At 47.9% G+C, this 12,806-nt stretch overlaps 1 protein-coding gene across 5 annotated transcripts in view; it reads right to left on the bottom strand.

Annotated features, from left to right (window-relative positions):
• Positions 1 to 4,946: 4,946 nt before the first annotated feature.
• PRR5L (proline rich 5 like) overlaps positions 4,947 to 12,806 on the bottom strand; it is a 71,192-nt gene continuing 63,332 nt past the window's right edge. For 4 of the 5 annotated variants that reach the window (XM_007055238.4, XM_037900057.2, XM_043549028.1 and 1 more), the window contains one exon: positions 4,947 to 5,887. In XM_007055238.4, the coding sequence (XP_007055300.1) occupies positions 5,505 to 5,887 (383 nt within the window). In that variant the 3' untranslated portion in view covers positions 4,947 to 5,504. The remainder of the gene's footprint in view (positions 5,888 to 12,806) is intronic. The other variant, XR_006291657.1, reaches the window with a different exon arrangement.

Genomic DNA, 12,806 nt, shown 5'->3' with positions numbered 1-12,806 from the left:
ACTAGTGAGCCCCTGACAGTGGCATCCAAGCAGCAGGAGCAATGTACATGCTGCACCACCACCTGGGACACACACACCTCTCCCCCACGTCCTAGGTGTCAGCCCGCACACCCAGCTGGACCTCCTTATGAAGGCTACCCAGAGGGGCTTTGCAGCTGGGACAACTAAGGGCTGCTGATAAGGCCCATGGAGCCCTTCCAGAGAAGAGCAGAAAGAGCTGGCATTTGTCAAGCAGCAACTATGTGACTATACCAGGTGCTGAAAGAGTCTATGAAAAAAAATATGCATTGCTTTGCTCCTGGCTACTGCCTCAAGCCCAGGCACAGCTGCTAAAAGGATCATGGTTGTCCCCCTTCCTTCTCCAGATCACCTTCCCCACCATTTACAGTCCTCAGCCTCCCTTTCCAACTCCACTTTGGCCTTCAGCCAGACTGTTGTGTCAGCTGATGTCCCCTTCACTCCATGTACGGTACCAACCCCACCTCCTGCCCCTCCCTGCATGGAACCACTAGATGTTCCCAAAGTGGGGAGAGGGAGGATTCTTGACAAACCCTAGCCCCAGATATGCCCTTTCCACTCCTTCAAGGGGAGAATAGCGACTGGATGAAAAAAGCTCTTGTGAGTCAGGCTAGCACTCTTCATTTCAACAGAACGATGCTTATTTACACCAGCTGATCTTCTCTGGCTCTTCCAATGCATCTTGCATCAGGAAGGTGTGACTCTGTCTTGTTCAGCACCAGCCCATAAACGATGAACCCCTTAGGCATTCTTCGTACCAGAAAGGTCCAAGGCCAATTTGTGTCCTTTGCAGGTCAGCTTTAGGTGGTCCAGAGCAGGGCCATTGTAAGGGCCTGCTGCACTAGGGTAAGTTTTGTTCTAACCCCAGAGGGTGAACACCTCATTCCACTGAGGTCAATGGGAGTTTTGTCAATGGCTGCAATAGGGTCAGGACTACACCCTATGTGTTGAAAAGATAACACAGGCTGGCAGGCAGTGAGGCTGGCAGTACAAGTTCCCTTGGGGCTGCGGTAGAACTGCATGGTTCAAAAACAATTCTGTATAAAAATTTTAGCTTTATGAGCAAAAGCAGACACACGTGGCTAATGTAAAACAATGTGTAGTGAGTCAGAAGATTGTCAACACACAAGCAATCCATAAAATGAGAGTTTTCAGACTACAGCAATGGTTTTCAAGCTTTTTCAGTGGTGGGCCCCTAAAAAATTTCAAATGGAGGTGCGTCCAGACCCCTTTGAAAATCTTAGACATAGTACGCGGATAAAAACCACTGTTCTGTAGGTTCAGTATAGTGTTGCGGGCTTTGACGATTTTACTTGCAAGCTAACCCCAGCACTAAGATGGAGAAGGGTGGGAACCTAAAGAAAAAGTACTAATATGAAGGTCCTTCCAAACCCAGCTTCAATTCGTGTGCGATCAGGGACAACTGAGCTTTAATAGCAACAGGACTAGTACATTTCAAATAGATACAAAAGCCCTGCCCCCATTCCACACCTTCCCAGCCCCCATTCCAACCCCTTCCCCAAAGTCCCCACCCCAACTGCGCCCCCTCCCTGCCCCTATTCCAACCCCTTCTCTGCCTCCTCCCCCTGAGCGCACATCTCCCTGTTCTTCCCCCCTCCCTCCTGGAAAGGGCTAAGCAGGAAGCGCCAGGAGGTAGGCAGAGGAGTGGGGACATGGCACGCTGGGGGGGGGAGGGACAGGGAGGACAGGACAGCAGGCGGGGAGCTTGGCGGGCCACAGTAAATAACTGCATGTTTGAGACCCCCTGGTCTAGAAGATACCATCAGAGATGCTTAGTTTTGCAGTTCTCAAACTGTGAATTTGTGTCTCCAGAGATAATAAACAGCAAAAATGTTTTAAAATAAATAAATAGCATATATAGGTGAGAAATAACAGACCTCAACCTTATTGTCCCTCTGCAAATTTGTGTACAGAGTCAATCCCTTACCTCTCTCTAAAAGTGCAAAGTTTCAAAAAGTTCAATGAATAGAAGATTGTTGGGGGCGGAGTAGATCTGGACAGGAGAAGAAGTCTGGACATAAATGTGAGAACTGAGGGACAGAGAGTAGAAACAAAAGAGAAACTGTCTGAGCAGCATATTCCAGAAGTCTTTCTGAGTGTAGCCTCCATTGATTTGAGATCTACCAGACCATTCTCTCACTAGAAGGGAAAATCTATAATGGCAGTGGGCTGTAAAAGAGACCCAGTTTGGGAATAAGACCCATTCAAGAAATATATGTTTGCTGATGATGGTTTAAAGAAAGTCACACCAGTGAACTGGTGGAAGTGACTTAATCACTTGGATTCAGAGACTGTTGAAGTGATCATCTCACTTTTAACAGCAGTAGCTTCTTCTGCCGGTGTAGAAAGAATATTTTCTTCCTTTAGACTAAATCATTCCAAATTGAGAAATCGTTTGGGACCTGAAAAAGCAGGAAAGCTTGTTTTTCTTTTCCAGATTATGAAAACACAGGAAAATGAAGGTGAAGACGACTGAGTTAGCTGCAGAAGCCAGTATTTTAAGTTTCTCATGTTGATCTGACTGACCTAGTCAATTTAATTTTTTTTTTAAAAAAAAATATTTCATGTAACTATTTTAGTTAAAAACAATTTTAACAAAAACAAACCTGATTTTAAAAAAACTTGGAAGTTTAACTAAATTCAAAAATTCATATGCTTGTTTTGTTAAAATATTATATGTTTGCTGTTGAAGGAAAAAATCCAGAATACAGTATATTGTTGGTTTAGTTAAATAAAACAATTTAAATGTCTATCTGGTGATTTCTTCTCCTAACACAGCCTGGCAAGAAGATCCTCCAAATGTTAATGATTAACCTGTTGAACTGGAGATAGTTCACCTCCCAGTGACTTCATAAATATCTGCTTCAATTACCTTTGGTAAATGAGATAGCTGTAAAACTAACCTGAAAAGTTTTCAAAATACATCACTTTAAAAATGTATAGTGTGTGCCTTCTAAAAACGAAACCTACATCTATCTCTGAGTTGTGAAGCATACGTATTAAGGTTATAACACCCAACAAGAATGCACTTTTATGTAGAAATCCATGATTAAATCAAGTCTTCCTGACTAGTGATTTAAATCATGATTTAAATCAATTTGATTTAAATCAAATCCACCCTGAGGGGAAGTCTTTGTAATACATGCCATTGGCAATATTCTGGGCTTTGTCACAGTCCTTAGGCAGCCTGGGTAAGCTGCCATAAATTAGAATAGACACCAAGGCTGCTCTCATTTACACTGGGTGGCATAGCCCAGGCACACAATCCAGGTAGAGCAAGAGTGGTTTAAAGCCGCTTTTGCCCCTCCTCCACATCCGATGAAGTGAGCTGTAGCTCACGAAAGCTTATGCTCAAATAAATTTGTTAGTCTCTAAGGTGCCACTAATACTCTTTTTCTTTTTGCGAATACAGACTAACACGGCTGCTACTCTGAATTCTGTGCTGCTCCTCCTTGGGAGGCTTGAACATAAGTAAAACCCTGGTCTATCAAGTCCAAACAGCTGGTTGCACTCCCAAATCAGTGCACTTCTGCTAAAGCCAACAGTGACACTCCAGTCAGCTTGACCGGGGCAGGAGCAGGCCCTTGTCAAATGCATTCGTAGACCTACAGTTACCAACCACAGGAGCTGCAAAGAGCTCCAGAGCTCAGGGCTCTTCCCTGGTATTTCTGATGCTAACAGCAGCCTCGTAAGAATCTCTACTCCCGACACTGTCCGGGCAATTGAGACCCAATCCTGAGAGATGCCCAGCAATCTCCACTTTCATTGAATGGGAATGGAACTGTGCTCACCACCTTGCAAAGGCCGACCTTACACAAAGTCATTACCTATAGCATGAGAAATACAAAGCCCTGAAATCAGGTCCTGGCAGGTAGAGAAAACCTTTCCACTCATGGATTTATCTTATCTACATGTGCATGTTGATGACCATGGGGACATCAAAGGGGGTGCACATCGGGGCTGAACATGGGCAGGCAACGCTCAGAGATGATGGGGAGGTGTCGCCTTTTTAAATGGAGTCTGAAATTTAAAGCAGCTTGTAATTACACTTACAATTCTGTTTAGCAAGACATCAGCAGAATATCTAGGGGGATTTGTGGAGCAGGTTGACTCCACTCTTATGGGAGCAGCTTCTGGAGTACCTACCGGTCCCTCTGTAGCAGTCAGAGTGGAATGCACTATATGCCACTGTCAGACAGACACTAGCATTGCTTAAGAACTGGACCAGTTGTAGCTTTCCAAATAAAACAAAAGCCACTAAAACCTAGCTGCAGACAGGACATGCAAGGGATAAAAGAAACATTTAGATGAGCCAGCTATCATCAGAGGTCACAAGCACTGCATGGATTTGCAACAGAGCTAGAGTTCCTGTCTCTACACCCAGATGGTTATCTTTGGTTTCATAAATTCTGTAAGAGCTAGAAGTTCAGGCACCATTCCAAAGCTGATTTCCCCCATGTCAGCTCCAGGGTTGGACCCATGGATGCCTGGGCTCAAAAAGCCACTTTCAAGTCACCTTTCCAATGCAGGAGCATACCCTCAGTTACTGTATTGCCCCTTTTCTCTTGGAAGCCACCTGTTTAGGTTTCTCCTTATGATGGAATCCTGACAATGCTAGCATTTCTGACAGTACGCCTGATGCCAAAGTCCAAGTAGGACACGTGGGACCAAATCCTACCTCCATTTACTCCCCATAAGACTCCACTGACTTCAAAGGGGGTGCACACTGGGGCTGAACATGGACAGGCAATACTGTCAGAGGAAAAACCATTCAGAGCTTTAGCTCACTCTGATTTGGGCTTCTCACTAAGTCAGATGAAATCTCTCCCATGTATGCAATGGGAGCAAAGAAGAAAGGAAATCCCACCCCCACCCGCAGAAACCACAAAGCATCTGGGGCGGAGTTCTCCACAAGACTCACAAAGTTTAATCCCTGAGTACAATACATTTAAAAGAAAAACCCAACCCCAGTCATCACCATCCTAGCAACAGAGGGCAAGGACCAAGTGAGCTTTTAGCACAGTCCTCTCCAGTTGCTGCTGGGAGTTGGAGGAGGGCTCCATTTAATGAGACCAAGGAGTTCGGCATGAGATTGAAAAACGTTCAGATTAATTTCTTTCACAAAAAGGAAAAGGGAGGGAACCTGAGGCTACAGCCGTGGAACTTGGATGTTGAGCAGCTCAGGAAGGAGCTCTACAGAACACAGAGACAGTGGCATTTAACACTGAAACCATTGCAGTCCTAAATGCTCTGCTGGGAGCAGCCTGGTACCTCCACTGACAATGATCCTAGAAAGTCAGATAAAAATCTAGGGAACCTTTCCCAAGAGACATGAGAACATAGACTGTTGTTCCAACAACAATACATCCCCAAGGCTCATGTTCTCCAACATTCCCAGCAGGAATACAACCGCCCATCGTCTGGTTTAATGCACATGGTCCTCTCTCCTGGACGGGACATCCCTTCTAGCTGACAGATGTGCAGTTCAGTTCCGTAGGTTCCTGCCTGCCCGTTGCTACCAGTCCCTCCGGCCCATCAGCGATACTGGGCTCACTGGAGCATTGCCTGTGGCTGAAGCTGGGCTGCAGGAGGAGGCATTTGTCACTGTTGTCTGGTTCTTCTATCACGATCCCTGTGTGCATCATGGAGGCCATGGCCAGCAGCTGGATATCTGAGTGAGCATTGGCGACAGTGTGGCGACGGATGCTGCCACATTTCTCCAAGTAAGCCTCCCCCTCCTGCTCCGTCAGTGGTGTCAGGGCCGTCTCGCTGGGCTGTCGAGCCGTCACGCTATGGGAAGAGTAGCTCAGCAGGTTTGCCTTGGGACGAGATCTGGAATACCGTCTCTCTGAAAAATAAAAATGAAGCAGGAGAGATCAGCAGGGCATAGATAAACCCAATAGTATCCTGCTGAATTGAAGAGCTTGCCTTCAGGTATCCTGAAAGTGCATGCAGCAGAGGCCAATGCCACCTGCTGGGGAAGTGGGACAAAAACTGACAGAGAGTTTGCAACTCAGACACTTCTTCAGTGTCTGGATCTGACTCTCCTCTTACTTACGACAGTGGGATTCAGGTGTAGCTGCACTGAAGCCCATGAGTTAACTTGGGATAAACACGAGTGGTAAACAGGCTCTCTGGGGGAGACTGTCAAGGCACAAATGCCTAACTTCCCTCCTCAGCGGTCTTGAAAGAAATCCCCAGAGAGGATTTGGGGAGCCATTCTTTTGGCCCAACAAATGTATTGCAAGAAAATGCTCTGCCATCAGCTAAAGACAATATGAAACATATTACACTTGTACAGTCCACTCTTTGGGGCAGGGCACAGGTTGTTTTGTCACAGCTGCACACACCTGTGGTGCCAGCACTATCCTCGTGCACTTTACAGATTACATGTGCAACAAGCATGTCACTCACTGCTGCAATGTGGCCACTTCTGGGGTGGGACACAAAGTGTCATAGAATCTGAGACCAGAAGGGACCACAAGATCATCTAGTCTGACCTCCTGTGTTTCACAGGCCACCACCAGCACCCATACACTAAAGCAGGGACGGGCAAACTTTTTGGCCTGAGGGCCGCATCGGCTTTTAGAAATTGTATGGAGGATCGGTTAGGAGAGGCTGGGCCTCCCCGAACAGCCAGGCATGGCCCAGCCCCTGCCTCCTATCCCCCGCCCCCCGCTTCTTGCCCCCTGACAACCTCCCCCCTCCCAGGACTCCTGCCCCATCCACTGTCCCCTGACCGCCCCCGGAACCCCTGCCCCTGACTGCCCCTGCCACCCCATTCAACCCCTCCTCTCATTCCTGACTGCACCCCCGAGACCCCTAACCCATCCAACCACCCCTTCTCCCTGCCCCCGACTGCCCCCTGCTGCCCCATCCAACCCCTCCTCTCATTCCTGACTACCCCCCGCCCCCGGGACCTCTGCCCTATCCAACCACCCCTTCTCACTGTCCCCTGACTGCCCCCGGAATCCCTGCCCCTGACTGCCCCCAGCAGGGTTCCGAGTTCCTGGGGCAGTCAGGAAGGAGAGGGGAAGTTGGATGGGGCGGCGGGGGGCAGGCAGGGGACAAGGAGAAGGGGTGGTTGGATGGGGCAGGGGTCCCGGAGGGCTCCAGCTGTGGGTGCAGGCTCTGGAGTGGGGCTGGGGATGAGTGGTTTGGGGTGCAGTTTGGCTGCAGGGAGAGAGAGATGGGAAGGGGAATCCTCTCTCCCTACCGTAGCCAAATTGCACCCCAAACCACTCATCCCCAGCCCCACTCCAGAGCCTGCACCCACACCTGGAGCCCTCACCCCCTGCACCCCAACCCTCTGTCCCAGCCCTGAGCCCCTCATCCCTGGCCCCACCCCAGAGCCCGCACCCCCAGGCGGAGCCCTCACCCCACCCTCCAACCTTCTGGCCCAGCCCTGAGCCCCCTCCCACACTCCGAACCCCTCGGCCCCACATCACCTCCATATTGATGCACCTAACAAAATTCATTCCGCACATGGGTGGGAAAGATTAGAGGGAACACTGCTCCGTACCCCACTTTTTTTTTTTTACAAAAGTGGGCATTTGTCCCATTTGCTCTTGTCCACTTTTGCCAAAAAAGTCAGGCCATCCGGGACAGGGCTTAAAAAAGGATGTATGTTCACCCTAGCCAAAGCAAATGACATCCAAGGAAACTAGACTGTTATGTACCACAGGCAAAGAATAGGAGGGGCCGAGGTAGAGCAGTGCCCAAGGCCCCCACAATTGCAGGGAAATGGTTAAATGAGAGATACCCAGATAATCCTAGCAAGTGACCCACACCCACACACTGGAATGGAAGATGACCCCACGCCCTGGTCAGTGCCAATCTGACTTGGGGGGAAATTCCTCCCTGACCCCACATATGGTGATCAGTAAAACCCTAAGCATGTGAGCCAGCGAGCCAAGCAACTGAGACAGAGAATGTTTGGCACCACCTCAGAGTCCTGGCCCACGCTGCCCAGTGTCCCATCTCCAGCCATGGCCAACAGTTTAGGACGGGAAGTGAAGAACTCAGTGTTCAGTCAGAACTGCTGGGGGAATTCTAGTATGCAGAATGGAATGACCAGAACAGCCAGGACTTGAGGCTACCACATTCTCTGCAAAACATCCCAGAAGGCTGAAAAGAGTCCCTTAATTTTAAACTCAACATCTAAGATGTCACCTCCTGCACCACAGTGCATCCCACCAAGTTCTGAGGCACTGATTCACTACGGACTTTGGTATTTTTAGGAGTTTTAACTCCTGTGTCCCTGCTAATTGCCATTCAGGTAATTCCAATCTGCATAACAAAATTCCCCCAGCAGTTCTAACTGAACACAGCATTCTTTCTCATCTCCTGCCCTAAACCATTGTGCAGAGTTGCTATACATTGTTAAATAGCTGGTGTTCGCTACCCTAGAAGTGGCTGTATTCCAATAGCAGATAAAGTGGATCCCTGTATCTCTCCTACCTATGACCTAAGAGAAAGTCAAGGAACAATTCTTAAGCAGCAGTTCTGAGATCCTATAAAATCTGTCCAGCCAAAAAGTGAAAAGCATGAGACACAGAATAACAAATTGCAAAGCACTAGTCGTTGAAGATTATGAAACATTTTTGGAAGCTTGCATCAGTAAGAAAGGCACAAAACAAACTCGATATTGTGACAGGGAAGGATGGGGGAGCAGCCAAAACTCCACCATTGGCAGCAGCCAGGCTATGACAAAACTTCACCCCGATGCTGCCAATAATGCACTCATTCAAAAAGGTTCATTTCAGGCTTCAGAGAATGGTAGAATCAGTTTTAGGCATGTTACAGGCACAGTAAATGCATTATTTCAGACCCAGCTCCAGCTAGCCCCACTGCAAGCTGGATTGGGTATATGGGAGAGTTGTAGGGGGTGTCCACATTAGCCCTTTTCTCCTAAAATGTCTCACCATTCCCACCACACATGCAGCTCCAATGGTAGTAACAATGAGCAACACTATTGCAGACCGGCCACAGCATTTTAACCACTGGGTCACAGGCACCAAGTCTGTGGGAAAAAAAATAGTGGGTGCTCAGCACCCACTAGCCACAGCTGTTCAGCAGCAGTTGCCGATCAGCTGTTCGGGCAGCTGCCACCAATCAGCTGTTTGGTGACTGGGAGAGGAGCTTGGGGGAGGGCAGAGAGCAGGGAGCAGTGGGTGGACTGGGCCTCGGGGGAGAGCTTAGAGCAGGGTGGGAAGAGGCCGGTGCCTCGGCGGAGGGAAGAGGCAGAGCAAGGGTGAAGCCTCCGGGGGAGGTGGGGCGGGGGGACAGGAAGAGGGCTGGACCTCAGGGGAGGGGGCGGAGCAGGGGTGGAGTGCCCCCGGGGAAAAACAAAACTCCGTGCCTATGCCCTGGGGCATCTAACCGTGCTAGTGTGCTGCTGGCTGCGAGTGCCTGGTTTACCCTCTTGCTCCCCAAGGGAGGAGTGGTCACTGACGGATATTTTTTTTCATAGGAAAATTAGTCTAGCATAGACAAGACCTAAGTTACACAGTGGTAATTGGCAGTCACTGCCTCTCCATCTTTCCTGGTGAAACATAGCACTTAGGTCTGGAAGGGAGCTCCCTGGTCATCGAGTCCAGTCCCCTGCTATCACAAGTAACCACGTCATATCAGCCTGTTCATAAATGTATCAAGTGCCATCATAAAACTAGTTAGGTTGTTTGCCCCCAATACCCCTACCGAGAGGCTGTTCCAGGACCTCACTCCTCCGATGGTTAGAAACCTTCTAATTTCCAGCCTAAGTTTGCCCATGGCCATTCATTCTTGTGCCAACATTGTCCTTTACCTTAAATAGCTTTTCTCCCTCCCCGGTGTTTACGCCCCAGTGTATTTATAGAGAGAAATCATGTGATAGCTTCTGCTTTTCTGACTGAAGTAAACAAACCCAAAGGTTGACACAGTGGGAGACAGAAGCCAGTGCAACTGTTACTTAGCTCAGTGACTTCAATCCCACTAGACTTTAACCCTCTCAGGCTTGACAAACCCCAAGGGCCAGGAGGCAAAGTAGCTCAATTGCTTTTTAGGGGGCAGGTTCATCTCAACCCCCAGGGTTTACTGCATTAGTACTTAGTCTCCAGGAGATCAAACTGAAGCTATGGAAAATGCTGCCCACTTCCCTGATTGTTTTGTTGCAGGTTCTGCCTCAGAAGATGGAATTTTGGTTCTTTTCTTTGTTTCTAAACACTCCATTTTTTATAACTGTTATTTTCTTCATCATAGCAGGGCAGATTTGAAGACTACCCAAGCCCAAGACAGTTCATCTGGCAAACTCACAGCCAGAACAAACAGGGGACTCTTAACACAGGGAGAAAATTCACAAGCAAATAGGCCTCTTGTGTTCACTTTAAAATTTACTTCTCTAGGAATAAACTGGGATTTCAGTGTGTGTAAATGTTCGTTCTGTTTAAAGAGGCCAGCCTGACAACCCTGCGGATTAAAGTCCTTCCAGAGCAAGTCCATCAATGAAAGCCTCCCCACGAACCATGATGCCCCTATGCCTGAGACCAACCCCAGGCCTCAAAAGAGAGCACATTCGCCTTTCTCTCCTCGACCTCTCTGCTGGCGATTTCTGTGATGTGGGCAGCCAGCCAGTCCCCACCCACATCTGCTCTCACATGCTAAATAGGATCAAACCTGGTCAGAATTTGGATTGGGAGATTTAAAAAAAAAAAAAAAAGAGTTGCAACAAGTGGTGATAGTGATTCAACGGGTGGTGCTCTTAGTTATCCCTAAATCAGTGCCCCAGCATGGCTATAGGGTGCTTTGCTGCTGTCCTTTATATGAGGATTAAAGCTGAGGTGCTTGTCAGCCTTCCCAAGGCATCTTTTGCAAAAACATGAGTTACTGACATTTGGCTACCTATCACCAGTGACTGAACCCCTTCTCCTGTGTTTTCAGTTGGAGAAGTTAAATCCTAACTCTCCCTGCTAAAAATTGTTCTGTACAGCTGCTGATGCAGACGGACTGCTGCATTCCACCCCACAGATTGCTGCATTTCACTGATTTCTTCCTGCAGTCTAAAATGCTTTGGGATGAAAAGTGGTGCTCAAGTTGGTATTATGAGCTAGCTGCAGTGCAATAGTACATAATGGGAAGCATATGACAACAGACTTGATAACCAAGCAAAGTGGATTTTAATAGAAAGGGACAGCTTCAAAAATTACAGGGATAAGATCTCCCATGCTGCTGGAACTTTCTAGGACTGAGGCTGTTTAAACTGTAGGTTACTTATTTCAGTTAGCTGGGATAAGGAGAGAGCTGAATGGCAGCATTCTACTGGGCCAGCATATGACCCCACTTTTCTAAATTAGATTTTGCAGTGGCTTCATATGTCTCTCATTTGTTTAGAACTGGATTCCATACCTTCAATTATCCCTCCCGGCTGCCAGCTTGGAAGGACAGCAACAAAGGCAGCTAGAAAACCTCTGTGAAGCTGGCAAGTAAGGCCTGAGGAAATCTCTCCAACCCAAATGCAACAGAGCAGATAGTTACACCAACTGGAGCCTGGTGAAGGGACAAGAGCCCATTCAGAAGTAGTATAGAGGCAAATGAATATCTTAAATGAACTTAAGGGAGGAAAGATGGTCCAGTTGTTAGGGCCCTAGCCTAGGACTTGGGAGACCAGGGTTCAGTTCCTGGCTTTGCCACAGACTTGCTATGTGATCTTGGACTCAGTCACTTGAGCCAGATCTACAAAGGCATTTAGGCTCCTAACTTTCATTGAAATATGATCATTGATTTCACTGGAAGTTAGGAGCCTAAATACCATTTTGGATCTGGGCCTGTGTCTCTCAGGACAGATCCTGAAAGGTTACTTTGGCACTGCAACCCCTAATGGCTACCTGGTCTGCTGCCTTGTGGAATACTCAGCAGGCACTTAGGTGCTCAAAATACAGGGGGAGAGCTGGGCTAAGTCCTGCTAGAGAAAGGGCTCCTCAGAAGCCAGCAAACTGAGCAGGGGGCCACATAAACTAATACAGGAGGGAAATATTGGGGAGCAGGGTTTAGATGACTAAGTGTCTGTCCTGATGCACCAAGTCGAGAGAGAAGGGCCTCTCTCTGTGCAGGATCCTCAGCTGTGAACTCTCTCCTGGAAGTAGGCACCTAAGGCAGCTTAGAACCTGAGCAACTGAAATCCTCTCTCTCCTGCTCGTGCTTGATACCTCTTGTGACATTCTATACTGCAGGGGCGTGCGCTGTAACCCCCGTATTCATCATTAGTATATAATTGTGATATTGCATAAAAAGCATGCCTTGTAAGGTATCATGGGAAAGGTTCTGATCTGCTAAAATGCTAAAATTTAGCTAAAACGCTAAAAGGTTCTGATCTGCTAAAATTGTTCCATCTAAATATGTATATCATTAGTGCATATGAAGTTATGAGATTGTGTTGTATGGTTGTCACTAAAATATGCTGTGGGTTTGGGAAGCACCCAGATACTAGCACCCCAAAGACAATAACCAGGGGGATAACCAACACCCAAGCAGATGTCAAACAATCATCAACAGCCGTTGTCCACGAAGGGAGCTACAATGATTCACTTGCACAAGGCCACACCAGGGGAATTAACCTTGCCTGGTGACTCAGCAATGCCCACCAGATATGCCCGGACTTATGTTCTCCAAGAATATGGACTAAGAGTATAAAACAGAACACTGTGGCCGTATGCTTTGCCTTTCCTCCTCCCCCCACCTATGCTGCAAGCAACAAGGACACTCAGAAGACTGAAGACTCCAACAAAGGAGAC

This window comes from Chelonia mydas, chromosome 6, assembly GCF_015237465.2.
Source record: "Chelonia mydas isolate rCheMyd1 chromosome 6, rCheMyd1.pri.v2, whole genome shotgun sequence".
NCBI lineage: Eukaryota > Metazoa > Chordata > Testudines > Cheloniidae > Chelonia > Chelonia mydas.
The sequence above is the reverse complement of the archived record's forward strand: the minus strand, read 5'-3'. Positions and strand labels throughout refer to the sequence as shown.